The 17781-nt window shown below is 43.9% G+C and overlaps 1 protein-coding gene across 1 annotated transcript in view; it reads right to left on the reverse strand.

Moving 5' to 3' along the window:
• The window catches only part of F9 (coagulation factor IX), a 30049-nt gene extending 12980 nt beyond the window's left edge, over window positions 1-17069 (reverse strand). The window contains exons 1-5 of the mRNA XM_006115451.5: window positions 16920-17069; window positions 11334-11497; window positions 7221-7245; window positions 5015-5128; window positions 1646-1774 (exon numbers count right to left, since the gene is read on the reverse strand). Coding sequence (XP_006115513.3) covers window positions 1646-1774; window positions 5015-5128; window positions 7221-7245; window positions 11334-11497; window positions 16920-16992 — 505 coding nt within the window. The 5' untranslated portion in view covers window positions 16993-17069. The remainder of the gene's footprint in view (window positions 1-1645; window positions 1775-5014; window positions 5129-7220; window positions 7246-11333; window positions 11498-16919) is intronic.
• Between the last annotated feature and the right edge of the window lie 712 nt (window positions 17070-17781).

The following is a 17781-nucleotide window of genomic DNA, read 5'->3' on the forward strand; positions in this document are numbered from 1 at the left end:
TTGATCCGGTCCACAGAGGCCTTGCCACTACCCCACCCCCAGGCCAATTAGGGCCTCAGGGTGGTGGAAGCACATGAAGATTCCTCCGCCCTACTGCCACCCTGCAAGGAACATGCAGCACTTTGAAGTGCTGCGCACTCCTAGCAGGGTGGAGGAAACTTCGTGTGCTCCTCTGCCCCCAATCTCTGATTGGCCATAGGGCGTGGGAGCATGCGAAGACTCCTCCTGCCCTACGAGGAGTGCGCAGCACTTCAAAGTGCCACACGCTCCTCGCAGGGTGGGGGTAGGGCGGAGGAAACTTCATGTGCTTCCACCACCCCCAGACCAATCAGGACTTGGGGGTGGGGAAGCGCTTGAAGTCTCCTCCCACCCTGCCAGGAGCGTGCAGCACTTCGAAGATCTATGTGCTCCTGGCAAGGCGAAGGAAACTTCATGCACTTCCCCTGCCCCCAGACTCTAATTGGCCTGGGTGTGGGAGAACATGTAAAACCTCTTCCCATCCTGCCAGGGTCACGGGTGCTTAGTGGGAGGGGGGGCAAAGAGTCTTCCCCACCCCCAGACCAATCATGGTCTGGGGATGGGGAAGCCCAGAAGTATCTTGGGCCCGCCTCTTCCATTTTAGGCCCTGCCCCTTCCGGGGTGGCCTGGGCCCACTTCAAAATTTTTTTATGTGGCCCCCAGCCAAAAATTATTGCCCATCTCTGTAGTTAACTGTTCTTTTCAATGACTTCTTAGTTCTCACTTACATTACTGGGCTATGCATATAAAATAGCAAACTTGTGACATGATTTTTTTTAAAGTAAAGCTTCTAAAGTTGCAACCATGAAAATCCATTTTTTCCCCTTTCTAAAGATTTTTAACCTCATTAACAACAAATTTAGATTCCATATTTTAGTATCTACTGTATGTCTTGTTCTAACTAAAGAGGGGTGTAATAGAAATAGCACCCAAAAGCAGTACTAGCTTGGCATGTCTCTAATGACAGCTTCTCAAAGAACTTGGAGGACAATTCCCAATGGTGTTCAAAGATGGGATCATCTATAGGATGGCAACCCACTCTGACTGGATGTAGACTTTCTCCATTCTGTGTACTGTGATCTAAAAGCCCCCAGCCTCCCAAATGTGAAGAATGTGTGTGATTAACAGTGTAATAGCTCTGACTTGCAAGAACTCACATGGCATGCATGCTAGATAGCCTGTGGACATGAGAGCAGTTGGACACATGGCTTCTCCCTCGAAAGTTGGGGAGCTCCACAGACAATGTTGTAAGGGGGTCATACTGACACACAGACAGAGGAAAAGTAGACGTGATGTGTAGATATGGCCATGGCCACCTGAAATAAGCAGTGGTCCCTATGCCTACTCTTAAGCATCCCATTCCTGCTCTGTAGAGTGCTGGCCTTAGGAAAATGGGTTTATGCTACCAACATGTGGCCCTTATCCACAACAAAATATCCACAGCCATTGCTAAACTGCCATGCTACACATTTCATAACATGTTTATGAAGCAAGAGACTGAGATTTCAAAAAAAAACCCTAAAGATTTTAGATGTATGCCTTCATTTCAATGACATTTGTGCGTCTAAACACTCTAGGAAGCGTTAGAAATCTCAGTGCAAATCTTTAGACCATTGTAGAACTTGACCTGCAGGGTCACAGGATTTTCCATCTGCGTTCAGTTTATAGCCAGGTGCACAGGAGCAAACAACTTTGTGGGATGGGTCGTTTCTGCAAAAATGCTTGCACCCTCCGTTCTTAGTAGCACAGGTTGAATCTGGAAGAAATTAAACCAAAACCCATAAAATACTTGAAAAGTGCAACCCATGCACAGCTGGAAAGAGACACAGATTAAGAAGCACATCACTGAGTTGTTTACTTTGGGAGCAGTCTAGGAGTTAGGGGAGGTTAACACTTAAGATTAGGCCTTTAGATTCCAGCATGTAAGCAATCCCAACCGTTGCATGGTAGAAGCAAATTGGCACCCTCCCTTCCAATGAAACCACTGATCAGGATGTGCTACAGTGAGAAATTTGTGCCTGGTGTGTGTTAAAGGAGCTGGAGCTATAAAACCCATTTAATCTGAAAGTGTGACTAAACCCCTTTATCAGCCTTGAACATCTGAATGAGAGTGTCTAACCCATGCACTTGTCTAACGAAGACATGGACAGCATATATGAGACCAAAAGGTTAAAGCAGGGCCACATCATTATTCTTTTGCCAAGGTGCAAATTTCTTGGTCAAGGTCTGGACTTCAGAGAAAGCAATACAAAAAAATAACAAGTGAAGATTTGGGGGTCAGATCAAAAGCTTCTGGTGGTCCAGATTTGGCCTATCGACTGTCCCATGTTAAAGCCATTTTCCCAAAATGGCAAACGTCTGAGCTGGAACTGAATGAAACTGGTGGGATTATTGTGGAAAGTCATGGTGAAATGGTAGGTCCCTTGATCTCTTTCTGCTGGAAAGCTCTTTGGCTTTGTTGTCATTGCTCTTCCACTGAACACCTATTGAGGCCTGCCCTGCTTGCTCTGGTAGGACCCAGTCTCCTAGCAAGCTCTCAGGAAGACAGTCATTTCAGTGATCTGCTTGGCAGTATGGAGAGGGAGCAGAGTTCACTAGGGCAGCTACCTTGTATGCTACAAAGCACCAGTTCTGGAACCAATGACGTCAGTGAGGTTAAGGCCACTCAGCATTTTGGAGTTCTCTGGAACTTGGCAGTGCCACTTGGAAGTGTTTGGACAAATATTTGGCTACCGGTTGCATAGATTCCCCACCACGCTCCCTTCTCCCCCTCTCTCTTCAGTCTGGAGTCAGGACACAGAGTGCTGTGCAAACCCTGGGCTAGAACTCTGACTCTTGCTTACAGTTCTGGGTTCACTCCAATTTGACGTCAATCAGGTTTTGATTCATTAACCAAATAAAAGCACTATTGGTTTTCCACAACACAAACCATGAATCCTCCCGGATCCACACAAATCGCTCACCAGCCCGAGCCCAGCTGTTGATGAAACTGAGTTTGGAGCTTGTAATGGAGTCTTATGTAATCCTGATGCCTCTGTGTTGTTCGTTGGCAGTGGGACCACTCTGTGGCATAAGCCTCTACTGTCTAAGCAAGAAGACCCTGTGTCCAACTTCACTCCCTGTCCCTGACACTGCAGCAAGGGATGTCGGTATTACGGGTGGTGGCCTGGAGAGGAAATAAAACTGGGAAGCGTTTGGAGCATGAGATGCTCTTCCCCAGCTGGGGAGAGGGATGGGAGGAGGGTGGGGGGGAGGGAGGAGTATGGAGTATGGCAGGGCATGATAACTTACGGTGATCTATTTCCCCTCTAGTAGCAGCTTGGTAAGTGCAGATGGATGAGTCTGCTACATGGGTCTCTAATGGCTTATCTTCATCACACAGTGGATCAAATCTGCAGTGTCATGTGTATCTTAGATCGATGGGGGGAGGGTGTAATGTAGACGGGGGGGGGGGGTGTCCAATAGACTCACTGGGCCCTAGGGCAAAGTGGGGGTGGCTGGGTCCATGCTCCTGGAAGGGGGGGGGCATCAGGCAGAAAGGGTGGGCTAGGGGCAGCCAGCCCTCAGTGCTGCCCAAAGCATGCTACATAGGGCCCCCTGACATCCCGGAGAGATGCTCGGAGCATGTCACGTGGCACTCCAGAGGCAATTTAAAGAACCCGGGGCTCCAGCAACCACTGCTCCTGTGGTAGTGGCACTGATGTCTGGGAGCCTCAAGCCCTTTGAATCATTGGGCCCTGGAGCAGCTACCCTCTTTGTTCCCCCCTCAGCGGGCCAGAGTGTAGACAAGGCCTAAGAATTGAGTCTTTTACCTCAGGTAGTAGAGGCTGATGCATAAGACCCAGAAGTGCCAGATTTGATTCCCCATTGCCCATGACCAACACTCAGTTTGTTGTGAACCTTTCTGAGGCATGCTCCCCTTCGCTTTCCCATCTTTCAAGAATCTCATCTTCCAGGTGTCAGAAGTGAATAAATAGTCAACAGGTCGGTTTTAATTCTCAGCAAGTTTTCAAATCACTTCATGGTAGATTAACTCCACTCCCCCTCCTCCAGGCCACATCCGTCCCTGTCATCATGCTTACCTGATTGTTTACTATTTTTAGAGTCACTCCTGGGGCCTCATTTCTATTGCTATTTTAGTCCCAGCCTCCCCTCCACAAGATGGACGTGGCTCGAGACTCTTTGATGCCAATTTGAAACACCCTTCTGGATCTGCACCTCGTCCCTGCTGGAGCGAAAACCCAAGTGAACAGAGAATCTCTTTGTCGTGCTCATTCATTAGGCTGGCTATCCTCAATCCAAGGGTGGGCAGGCACAACGAGATGGTGACCCTGTTTCCTTTAAACCCGAAGTGTCTCTATTTTCATGAACGCCTGAGTGCACGAAAGTGTAGGGTTTTAAACAAATCTCAGTGCTATAGCTCTTGTTCTGCTGCCTTGATGTCAATGGGAAAACTCCAGTTTTTTCTGTGAACTTTGGTGCCTCTCTTCCTCTCCAGAAGTTGTGTGAGAGAAGGGGTGAAATCCTGGCCCCATTGAAATTAATGGGAAAAAGAAATCTTGTATCATCTTCATTAGGCTCAGGATTTATCCTATGGAGTTAAATATCCCTGACTAATACAATCTCTATGGGAAGGGTTTGTCCGAATCTAAAGGTGATGTAAATATTTGTATTGGCAGGCATGACATTACCGAACAGCTCTGAATCTGATTCTCACTTGTGGTGACTGCCACCCTAGCTAACACCAGGGAACACAACAGCAGAAGGTGAGACTTGTTTTAGCAGGAGCTAAATTACCAAGACTCACTAGATTGGGCCCAGAAGGAGAGACCTGGAATACATTTACAAAAGAGTTACATCTGTGTGTCGCATGGTCATTGACCGCACTTATACAACACCACCCAAGAAGAATGGAAGTTATTCACACCCATTTTTCCCCGGTGCATGTGGCTATGTATGGTATTGGGCAGAGAGAACATGGCCCATTGGCACATACCTAGCTCACAGTTCCTCCCTTCGTATCCTGCCAGGCACCAGCACACGTAGGAGCCAATATCATCTGCGCAACGGGCTCCATTTTTACATGGATTTGGATTACACTGGTCTCCATCTTGGAAATGAAAACAAGTTTAGTTAGTTAGCAAGCAAGAGCATTTATCACTTTTGAAGCTCAGAGGTATACTTCTCCCCCTGCCCAGGGCTCAGGATATCGAATGTTAAATTAAGCTTGGACCGGAAAACTACCTTTTTAAGTGAAACGTTAGTGTTTGGAAAATAATTGCATGACACGCTGACACAGCGGCAACCCTGAGGTGACCTCTGCAGATGCATTATGGGCACAGACCTGATTATGGTGTCAAAACCTGATCTCACTTCAGTCGTTTGGTGTGTTAATTCCTCTGACTTCAGTTGTGCGCTGCTCAATTCTCACTAGTGTCAGATCAGAGCATGGACCTATGTCTATTTAGTGAGCAGGAGTTAGCAGGTAGATTTCCTTCAGAACTTGCAGACCCAGCTGTCTCACTCCTCATCCTTCCTTGGAGGAGAGTGTGACATGGCCACCTGGTTTTCAGCGTTTCCCATAGGACCCTGATTTTTCAGGTCTCAAGCGTTTCTCCACAGCTGTGAGGGCTAGAAACAGACCTCTTAAAACAATGGCAGCTGAGAGTCACTGAAATTCCTGTGAGGAAAAACATCAATGATCAGAAAATTTGTTTTAGAAAAACTTGGCAATTGGGTTAGCAATGTTGAAATGCTTAAAATAGCAAAGTCAAAGAGGGGAAGAGTGGATTGATGCTTTCAGGCGACACCAGCAAATTCAGCTGTTAATGCTTGATCCTCTTTCTCCTACACCCCCTCGTTTCAATGGAAATAGGAGGTAAAATGTAACACATTACAGAATGTCCAGCCTGCAGGCTGAACAGGTTTTAGTGCCACCTCATGGCTTTTGCAGCCACTTACCAGCTTGCACTAGGGAATAAAAACTCTACTACGTTACTGAAGTAAAGTTTTGCGCCCACTTATCCTTTCCTCCTGTGCAGACACACAGCACAGGGCATCAGAGAATTTTGATGCAAGCCTGGGAGACTCTCCCCAAAGGTTGCTTGTGTGGCGCAGAAGATGGCCCCTCACAACCAAATTCACTGCTGTGTAGAGTACAAGGTCTGTGCATCAGGTAAGTTCTCAAATAGGCTGAAGTCCCACATGGGTCTCTGCACAACTGTGAATTTCACCCACTCAGCACTAATGTGGGAACTAGCAGCTCATGTGCTAAACAAGTCAGACATGCACAGTGGTGAAAGGAGAACCTTTTTTTTTTTTTTAAAGGGGGTCTTTCGTTTCAAACATAGAAAACCAAAATTCAGCATTTCAGTTGTATTACGATGGCTGTTTCAGACAATTTTAAAATGAAAATGTAATTTTTGTATTGTATAGTCTGGCCTGACTCTCATAAATTATTTAAGACTGCGTGAGATGGTCTGTGGGCTCAGCTAGCCTACAACGCCGCTTTAACTCATGTGCCAAAACATCCTTGGTTGGTTGGTAGCTTTTGTGTTCGCTGTTGTGGGTTTTCCTTTTTTTGGTGGGTGTATGGAGCAATGGGGGTTAGAGACCATGCAGTGAAGGGACAGATTGTCAGTGTGAAGCAGAGCTGGACAAGAGATGCAAAACAAGTGTTTGTGAGCTTCTGTTTGAATTCCAAACAGCTATCTGCCTTGGCCACATTCCTAGTTCTCTTTAATACACTATCGCCAAGCAAACATGATGTCCTCACACAAATGTTTAGAGAAGGGCTGGTCACAAAACCATATATGCATGCAATTGGGAAATTTGCTATTGTTCTCAAACCATAACATTTCTTTTTTCTATTGAAGCAGAAACATTCTTTGTATGGCACAAGACCAATTGCACACCATAAACAGCAAGCTGTCAGTATCAGCTCACAGAGTGAAACTTGTCCACTCAAGCTCTTTGAACAAATACAAATAAAATGTAAAAACCAACATGGTGAATTTTCTGCAGATAGAATAGGTAAAAGGACTAAATTGAGGAGCTACATTCCTCATTGTGCTAGTCATTCCTTTGAATAGCTCTACTGTGGCACACATTCCATTAAATAAGAAATATTCTTTTGATGAACACCTGTACCTGTTACTTAGGGGCTTTATGTATGTGAAAGGTGGAGGAAGCAAATCTCTTACCAATATATCCTTTCCAAAACTCCATCTACAAAACAAAGAAACAATAACATGATCACTTTTTTTTATATTTAACTTGAGAGTTAAACTACTTAGTTAAACTAAGATGTAAAGCCTCCCCAAACTTTAGGTATAGGATCCAAATAAAAAGTTTTTAGGATTAAAATTCCTCTTATGAAGTAGGTCAGCACAGGCATTAGGGCTTATGCAAGACTCACATGAACATAGGTCCCAGAGGGGGTAGCCTGTTAGTCTGTAACTTTAAAAACAATGAGTAGTCCTGTGGCACTGTAGAGTACATCTACACTGCCACACTATATTGAAATAACTTGCACTATTCCAAAATAACTTAGTCCGCATCTACACAGTAGGCAGCTATTTCAAAATAGTGTTAAGCTGGAGGATTTCTTACTCTGACTCCTGTAACCCTCATTTTACGAAGAGTAAGGGAAGTCGGAGGAAAAGTGTTCTATTTTGAAATAAGTGCTGTATAGATGCTCCCAATTTCAAAATAAGCTATTTCGAAATAAGATACGCAATTGATGTAGCTCCATTTGTGTAGCTTATTTCAAGTTAAGCCCTGCAGTGTAGACACACCCTTAGAGACTAACAAATATATAGATAATATCATGAGCTTTTGTGGGCAAAACCCACTTCTTCTGATGTATTATGCTGGCCCATTTTCCAGGCTGAATTGTACTCTGAGAAAAAGAGGCTTTTTTCCCATAGAATCATAGAATAGTAGGACTGGAAGGGACCTCGAGAGGTCAGCGAGTCTAGTCCCCTGCCCTCATGGCAGGACCAAATTCTGTCTAGACCAGTGTTTCCCAAATGGTGCTCTGCAGAACCCCAGGGTTCCTTGGAGTGAAAGTAAGGGTTCCGCGAGAACCCGATCCCTCTGCCCTCCCCAAAGAGACAGAGGGGACCCGGTGCGCAAAGACGCTAGCTCCTTCTCTGGTTCCCTGCCGGGCTTTCAGCCACCTCCCCTCCCCCGCTGCAGCTCTGCCTTTCCAAAGGGACCAAGTAGCAGTAGCAGCTGCCGGTCCCACTTCTATTGATAAGCACAAGAGTCCTCTTTTCCTCCTCCCCTACTGCCACTCTGCCTTTCCAAAGCTGCTGCTACTAGGTCCCTATGAAAAGGCAGAGTGGCAGCGGGGGAGGGGGAGAAGAGGACTCCTGTGCTGATTAACAGAAGCAGGACCAGCAGCTACTGCTGCTACTAGGTCCCTTTGGAAATGCAGAGTGGGGTGGAGGGTGCTGTCAATCAGTGGTGCGATCACAAGGTATATAACACCAGAAATCCCTTACTCACTGTCAGGAAGCGGAAATCCCCATATCCACTGTCAGGAAGCGTGGCTCACGTGTGTGACTTTAAAAATACAAGTTAATAGTATCTACACATAGGATTACATTATTCTTGAAACCAAAATTCCCCATGGATCATTGGCTTAAAGAAGGAACTTTAAAGAGAAAAATGAGTATTTCAAGCAACCATGTTGTTTCTGAAACCAGCAAGGAAGATACCAAGGCAGTTCAAGTTAATTATGAAAAATTACAGACCAATAATAAGAAACGTGGGTATTGCGAGGACTATTTATCATTTGGATTCACAAGCAATGGAAATAAAGATGCTCCAAGTGCCCAGTGTGTACTCTGCAACAAAATATTATCCAATAGTTGTTTAGTACCCGCTAAATTGCGAAGACATTTAGAAACAAATCATTCAAAATACAAAGATAAAGACATTAGTTTTTTTTAAGTGGAAGCTTGAATCGCTTGAAAAAAGTAAAATTTTCATGTAAAAAATTGCCAAAACAGACAAAGAAAATGCAACAGAGGGGTCTTACAAAGTTAGCTATCATATATCACTTGCCCGTGAAGCACACACAGTTGGGGAATCACTCATAAAACCATGTGCAAAAGATATTGTAATGTGCATTTTGGATCAGGAGTCTTGTCAAAAAGTTGAGGCTGTGCCACTATCAAATAATACTGTCATGCATCGTATTCACGAGCTTGCTGCTGACATCAAGAAGGAGCTTATTTTTTGTCTGCATTTATGTGATGAATATTCATTACAATTAGACGAGTCCACTAATGTTGCAGGTCTTGCAGTTTTGCTTGTATTTGTCCATTATTTTAATAGATCTATTGAAGACTTACTTTTATGTGAATTTTTGCCAACCAATATGACTGGTGAGAATATATTCAATTCTATTGATAACTTAATGAAAACACATGAAATAAGTAGGGAAAAATGTGTTGATGTGTGCAGTGATGGTGCCAAAGCAGTGGTAGGAACAGTGGCTGTTGCTGTAACACAAATAAAAAACATAGCACCAAACTGCACCAGCAGTCACTGCATTCTCCACAGACACGCTCTGGTAGTTAAGAATGTTTCTCCCTCTTTTAAAAATGTGTTGGACAAAGCAGTACAGATTATTAATTATATAAAAACTCGACCATTACAATCAAGACTGCTCAAAATTGTGTGAAGATATGGGTAGTCAGCACACAGCCCTGCTTCTACATACAGAAGTCAGGTGGTTATTGTGAGGCAAAGTTCTGGTTAGATTATTTGTGTTGCATCATGAGCTCTCCACATATTTGCTGGATCACAAATTCCAACTGTCTTATTGTTTAACAAACTTTTTGTGGTTATCGAGAGTTGGATATCTTGCAGACATCTTTACAAAACTAAATGAAGTAAATCTGTTGCTGCAAGGAAAGAACGTAAATATTTTTAATGAGAAACATGACAATGGCAAAATTTTATCTAAGCTACAATTTTGGATATCGTCTGTAGGACAAAATAATTTGGAGTGTTTCCCCACTCTGAATTTTTTCCTTGAAGAAAATTAAGGCAAATTTGATGAAGATATTTGTAGTGACATTGCAGATCATCTTTGCAATTTATACACAAACATCATTAAGTATTTTCCAAACATAAATGACAACCATAACTGGATTCAAAATCCATTAAGTTTAACAGAAAAGCCAGTTGGCTTTTCTATGCAAGATTATGAAAACCTAATCAAAATCACTTCAGACGGCCAATTAATAAAACAATTTAAAGATGTTTCTCTGATAACATTTTGGGGAGACTTCTGTCAAAATCAAGAATATTCATCTTTATCAAGACATGCAATTCGTCAGTTGTTACCCTTAGTCAGCACATACTGTGTGAAACTGGGCTTTTGAATTATGCATCAACAAAAACAAAATACAGAAATCAACTGAATCCCGTGCCAGATATGCAAATCCAATTTTCTAGTATTGAATCAAATATTAAAAGAATTTGCCAAGAAAAGAAGAAAAACCACTCTTTGCATTGAAAGTTGCCAATATAATTCATATTAGTTTTTAAGCTTCATTTTTTGTACACATTTAATGTGATATTTTTAAAGATGTGCAATTAAACAGAATGTTGATCCCATGGCCTTATTTAGCATCCTTACTTTAATAATTGTGTCCTGGAAGCCCGCCTCCCCTGGCTGTAGGGGTTCCTCGAAATTCTTCTGAGTTTAAAAGGGTACTGTGGTCAAATAAAATTGGGAAACACTGGTCTAGACCATCCCTGATAGACATTTATCCAACCTACTCTTAAATATCTCCAGATATGGAGCTTGCACAACCTCCCTGGGCAATTTTTTCCAGTGTTTGACTACCCTGACAATTAGGAACTTTTTCCTAATGTCCAACCTAAACCTCCGTTGCTGCAGTTTAAGCCCATTGCTTCTTGTTCAATCCCTAGAGGCCAAGATGAACAAGTTTTCTCCCTCCTCCTTATGATACCCTTTTAGATACCTGAAAATTGCTATCATGTCCTCCCTCAATCTTCTCTTTTCTAAACTAAACAAAACCAATTCCTTCAGCCTTCTCTCATAGGTCATGTTCTCTAGACCTTTAATCATTCTTGTTGCTCTTCTCTGGACCCTCTCCAATTTCTCCACATCTTTCTTGAAATGCGGTGCCCAGAACTGAACACAATACTCCAACTGAGGCCTAACCAGCACAGAGTAGAGCAGTTTCCTTCCTGTCCTGTTCCCTTCCTGTCCCTTCCCTGTAGGTTAACAAGGGTGGATGTGTTTATCACTCTGCGGTAACAACACTCACTGTTTTTTCCGTGTTTTCAAAGACTTCTCGCGCTTCTTCAAAGCTGCATTTTTCTTCTATACATTCTCTCTCGAGGTTCCCTGCCACGAACTCTTCCAGTCTATTTGAATTGTACCTCTTCTGCCTGTGCAAAATGGAGCTTGCTTGTTCGTTTTTGATAAAAACTGCAATTAAAAAAATGCCACAAGCCGTAGTTACAGGATGGTACACTCCCCTCAATGTGTTAATTGTCAGGGGATGTGCTGTGTTCTCAAATGCCATGCTTTTCATGCCTGTGCTTATCCCATCAAGTCATCATGGGTGTGGGCATATTGCACACTTTGTCAAGAGTAAGTCACCAGCAGGAAAAAAATGCACCCAATTTGGCCTTCCAATATAATAATTATTAAAGCCTTGTTTAAATGCAGTAGTAGTAATATCACTTCAACTGTACTGGTATTCATACAGCAATATAGCCCTGCCTAGTATGGATACAGTTACACCAGTATAAACATGCATATTCTAGTACAGCTTATTCCAATGGTTTTCAAACTATAGGTCACGACCTAGTACTGAGTCGTGGAATGTCAGGCAGTTGGTCTTGTTGCTGCAGGGGAATCAGGTGACCAGTGGGGGTGCTAAGACAGGCTACTTGCCTCTCCTGGCACCACAGACTACACGTCACTGCACCCCAGAAATGGCTGGGAACAGGCCTGGCTCCTAGACGTGGGAGGGGAAGAGAGCACACAGGGCTCCATGCACTGCGCCTGCCCTGAGCACTAGCTCCACACTCCCACTGGCTGGGAACCTGCTGCTGTCTGCTTCTGGGGCAGCATGGTCTACGGTGCCAGGAGAGGCAAGAAGCTGCCTTCACCCACCGCCACCCCCCGCTTCCGCTGCACTGCTAACCAGGCGCTGCTCCAGACCTGACCTACCCAAAGCTGGAGCCCCCTCCATCATTCCAAAGCTCTCATCCTCTGCCCCACCCTGGAGCCCACACTCTAGTGAAATTATATTGGGGTGCAACATCAACACTTTTTTCAACTGGATCATGAGAGAAAGTTTTAAAATCACTGGCATATTCCCAGCCCTGTATACAGAGGGTACTTATACTGAACTGTGTCCACACTAGAGGCTGTACTGGTATGACAGTATAATTAAAAATACCACCTTCATAACCAAAACAGCTAGGCTGTCTCTACATTGGCATGATTTTGCGCAAAAGCAGGTGCTTTTGCGCAAAAACATGCTGCCTGTCTACACTGGCGGGGAGTTCTTGCACAAGAACACTGACGTTCTAATGTATGAACTCATTGCTTCTTGCGCAAGAACTATGATGCTCCCGCTCAGGAATAAGCCCTCTTGTGCAACTGTTCTTGCGCAAGAGGCCAGTGTAGACAGGCAACATGAATTTCTTGCGCAAGAAAGCCCGATGGCTAAAATGGCCATCGGAGCTTTCTTGCACAAGAGAATGTCTACGCTGGCATGGATGCTTTTGCACAGAAGCACATTTTTTGCACAAAAGCACATGCCAGTGTAGATGCTCTCCTGCACAAATACTTTAACACAAAAACTCTTGCGTTAAAAGTATTTGCGCAAAATCTTGCCAATGTAGACATAGTCCTAAACAGTACAAAAGCTTTGTGTAGATCATGTCTTAAAATGCTGGTTGATTTTGTTTTGTTTTTGTTTGTTTGAGGCAATCTTCACTCTAGTGCAGAGAGGCTAACGGCACAAGTGAGATGTAAATAATGCACAAGATTTATGGTGACCCTCTTCAGAGGGGTGAATTTCGTCTTAGAAGACAATCCGAAGGAGATGAATACAATTTGTCTTCTCTCTTCAAACACTGTTTAATTTTTTTCTCCAGAACTAACACCCCTTAAAATGCTTCAGAGGGGTATCCACGTTAGTCTGCAACTGGAAAATTCCCCACTGAAGACTTTAGTAATGGCAGCCTAGCATGAGCAATATTTTATCAAGGTTTCAGTGTCCCTGACAGGGGTGAATGGTGCCTACAGGAAGAGGGGGTGCAGGGATGGTCACCCAGAGGGACAGGGTGGGGAAATGTGGGGGCACCCATTTAGCAGTTTAAATGATGGTGGAAACCTGGGTGGGGGGAGGTGATGGTGCACCTTTCAAATACTCCCAAATTTGTCAGGAACCAAATTTCTGGTTCCTGACACATTTTGCTGTGTTCTAGATATCATTGTACTTTGTTTCATCTGACACCACAAACACTGCCTTGTGTTTGAACAGACCTGCTTTTTAAAACAAAGAAGCTTCTTGATCACCTATTTGAAAGCCAGACTTTCAAGGACTTTTCTTAAAATGAACAGGCTTTGAGTGGAAGACATTAAAGCCTCTCGTAGTCACTAGATGGTGCTGTCAGTTCTGTTTGGGGTTAGAGATGGCCATTAAGGTTGTGAAACAGTATTGCTGTGTAGCTTCTTGTTCAGATAAGAGTCATACTTTTACAAATGTCTGAGTAAATGGAAATAAATTTCATTTGCTACTTGATAGTCGGCGAGAGGATGAAGAAACTCAGCACAAGGACTAGAAAGGGAATTTGTGAGAATTGATAACAACCAGATAGAATCTGTTTGCTTTTAGAAGGCTAGTTTTTGCTCTCACTCGGGCTACGGCTAGTTTTTGCTCTCACTCAGGCTACGTCTTTCGAAAGAGAGCGTCTAGACTACAACCAGTACTTTCGAAAAAGCGAGCCGCTTTTTTGAAAGAGAGCACCCAGGCAGTCTGGATGCTCTCTTTCAAAAAAGCCATGTTTGCATTCAAGAATGCCTTTTTTCAAAAGAGCACTTTCGAAAAAAGGCATTCTTCTTCGTAAAATGAGGTTTATCGCAGTAGAAAAAAACGCCGTGTTCTTTCAATTTAATTTAGAAAGAACGTGGTGGCAGTATAGATGCAGGGGAAGTTTTTTTTTAAAAAAAGACCACTTTTTTAAAAAAAAACCTGCAGTCTAGACACACCCAAGTGCCTTTTTAAACACCCCCTGAATTCATCAGACAAACTCCCTCTGACTTCAATAAAGCCCTGACTCCAGATTTATACTTGGGTAATTCCAAGGAACTCAACTGGAGACATTCTGGATTTCTCCTCCCCTCCCCACCAAGGAATTGAACCTTCAGCTGGAAGTCTGTCTGCAAGTCATTATTAGAACTTCCAACTAGTCTTATAACAATGCAAACTGCAAAACAAGGTTACAATTCTGTCTTCCTTGTGCTGGCGTTTTACTTTCAATTAGCAAAGGAAATAAGGATCCTATGAGAATTAAATACTCGAACTTAATAGAACCACCTTGTCCTAAGTCTTGATGAAGTAAAAAATTGTGCTCTCTCAGAAAGCAGGTCTGGTAGAGACTTGTGACTATTCACACCAATTGACTGATGGCAATAGCTTGGTTTTGTGCTAGGGGGAGGGATCAAAAATTGATTTCCCTCCTCTTCTGAGCATCTGAATGTCTGATGATTGATTAGCTCACTCTTAAAATGCAAAGGCAGTTACGGTAGACAGATCGCCTGGCGTAGTATCATACTAGCATAGATGGTTCTTCCACATTACCCTCTGGTAATAATCCACCTCTTTTGGTGGTGACTCTGACTTTGGGACCTGCCATTTTGCAGCTGAACTCTGCAAAAGGTCCAGGGCAGTCCAAGATATGTGCAGCTCAGGGACAAAATGGATAGTCCGATCAGCCTTTCACCCTGCTTGCTTCAGCAGCTCTGCTGCTTTTTCCCACAGTTAGTCTACAGTAGGCATGTAAAATCCCATATAGTTGATTAAGCAGGTGAACTGATTGTGGGGGGCAGGTGGGTGCCCATCACAGCTGGGCTAGAACAGCCCCTCCCTCTGTAGGCAGCAGCCTCTGTCTGCAACACGCCTAGGCCCACCGTGCACAGGGGCTTCTCTGGACAGCTGGAGCAGCCGCTGTCCATGGTGGACCCTGCAGGGCTGGAGTGCTCCCCTGCCTATTGTGGGCAGGGAGCTGCTCTAGCTCCCACTGGTTAACTGGAACTGGTAAGCATCGCCCAGTAAGGGTAATGCTTACTGGTAAACTGGTTAACCAGTTAACCTCTCACATCCCTAGTCTCCAGATTAATTACACCCAAACTAGAACATCTTCACCTTGCAACATCTTCACCTTGTATCGCTTCCTGGACGCGTCTAGCCAATAGGAACATAGCAGGCACCTGTTCCAATTGACTTACGTGCACCAGATATAAATGGTGACTCTTCAGCTGCCGCATTTAAAATATAGCACAAAGCACACCTCAAACTCCAGTTACTGCCCTTCTGCCATTCCAGGGAATGCTGTCATGTGCTGATGCTGCAAAAGACTTCTCAAAAGCAAAACAACATCCTGGATAAAAGGCTATAGGATGGACATGCTGTTCCATCCCCAGGGAAACCGCTGCCTAGAATCAGCTGATACTAAGTGAAGCCATGAAACTCTTTAAATACATTGTCTCTTGCCTGGGTCCCTGAGGTTCCCAATATCTGGGTGTAGCACAGAATTCTCTAGTAAGAAATACTGTATTTTAGGCTCTTAATTCTAATCAGTGAGGAAACACTCTGAAAATATTTTATCCTCTCAGATAGGGCAGGCTGTCTGGTCTGAAGTGAAATAACAATATAATACTCTGATATACAGTCTCTTCCACCCTCCCCCGACTCCCACCAACATTACACAAACATGAATGCAACCTCACAACTCCACCTGAGGGGTGGTATGATCTTCTCCATAAGTGGGTGTTGATCCTGCTCCCCTAGTGGTAATTGGTAAAACTACCTTTGAAATCTTTAAAGCAGATCGCACCTCAATATGTGAAGTAACAACCTCATTTCTATTGGAAATGCCTGCTCTTTGACCAAACTGGTCTCGATGGGTTTTTGCAGAAAAGCGTCTGTGCCAATCTAGATGCACTTTTCCACAAAAAAGCCCCGATCGCCATTTTCGCGATCGGGGCTTTTTTGCGGAAAACAAATCTCAGCTGTCTACACTGGCCCTTTTGTGCAAAAGGGACTTTTGCCCAAACGGGAGCAGCATAGTATTTCCGCAAAAAGCACTGATTTCTTACAGTAGGAAGTCAGTGCTTTTGCGGAAATTCAAGCGGCCAGTGTAGACAGCTGGCAAGTTTTTCCGGAAAAGCGGCTGATTTTTCCGGGAAAAACTGGCCAGTCTAGACACAGCCATCATGTTTTCACTGGTGTATGCAACAGTTTGTTCTGAGAGTCACATATGCAGTAAAAGGCACAGAAACTAATTTATGAATCTCTTTTCCTCTTTTTTATGTGTATTAATGTCTATTAATTTCAAGGAATTTCTCTAGATTCAGCCATTTTTAAGTATCAGAAAAGTCCCAAATTTTAAATAAAAAGCAGCGCAGGAATTAATTTGATCACCATTAGAAACTATATATCTTTTATTCTCAAGAGGATATATTTTTAAATGGAGAACCTATAAAATTCAGCAATTACAATGTGAATTTTGTTGCTGGTAAACTATTCCTTGTCAGAGGACAGAAATGCAATCCAACCTATGAAAGCAAGTAAAAAGCAGAGGCCTTGCTAGGTTTAAAATGAACCAACCTGTACATTCGGCACTGAGAAGAGATCCTAGAAGACCAGCGGTGATTATGAGTGAGATTTTTTCCATTTTCATGTACCATACAATCCTTCTGCTCGCGCAAGTACAGAGAAGCTGAATCGATTGTTCCAAAGTACAGGCCCTTGTTTGTTTACTGTGGGTAACCCTTTAATTTACGGTCCTCAAATGTGTGTTTGACAAGGATTCTGTGAAATGGCAGCTCGGATGTGAAAGGGGAAGTAACCAGTCTAATTTTGGACAGCTTAGATCTATTGCATAGTTTCAAACCTCAAGAAACACTGTGGGCCAGGTTCGATGGGTTTATACTGGTTGTTGCCAACCTCCCCTTGGGAAGTGAGGAAACAGACTGACAGAGCCAGACAAGTACCCAGGCATCTGCTTCAAGACAGGCCCAACAAGGAAAAGAACAGAACACCACTAGTCATCACCTACAGCCCCCAGCTTAAACCCCTCTGGCTACGTCTACACTGGCCCCTTTTCCGGAAGGGGCATGTAAATTTCATGAGGAGTCGTAGGGAAATCCGCGGGGGATTTAAATATCCCCCGCGGCATTTAAATAAAAATGTCCGCCGCTTTTTTCCGGCTTTTAAAAAAGCCGGAAAAGAGCGTCTAGACTGGCCCCGATCCTCCGGAAAAAGCGCCCTTTTCCGGAGGCTCTTATTCCTACTTTGAGGATCGGGGCCAGTCTAGACGCTCTTTTCCGGCTTTTTTAAAAGCCGGAAAAAAGCGGCGGACATTTTTATTTAAATGCCGCGGGGGATATTTAAATCCCCCGCGGATTTCCCTACGACTCCTCATGAAATTTACATGCCCCTTCCGGAAAAGGGGCCAGTGTAGACGAGC

This window comes from Pelodiscus sinensis, chromosome 13, assembly GCF_052426305.1.
Source record: "Pelodiscus sinensis isolate ZL-2025 chromosome 13, ASM5242630v1, whole genome shotgun sequence".
Lineage (NCBI taxonomy): Eukaryota > Metazoa > Chordata > Testudines > Trionychidae > Pelodiscus > Pelodiscus sinensis.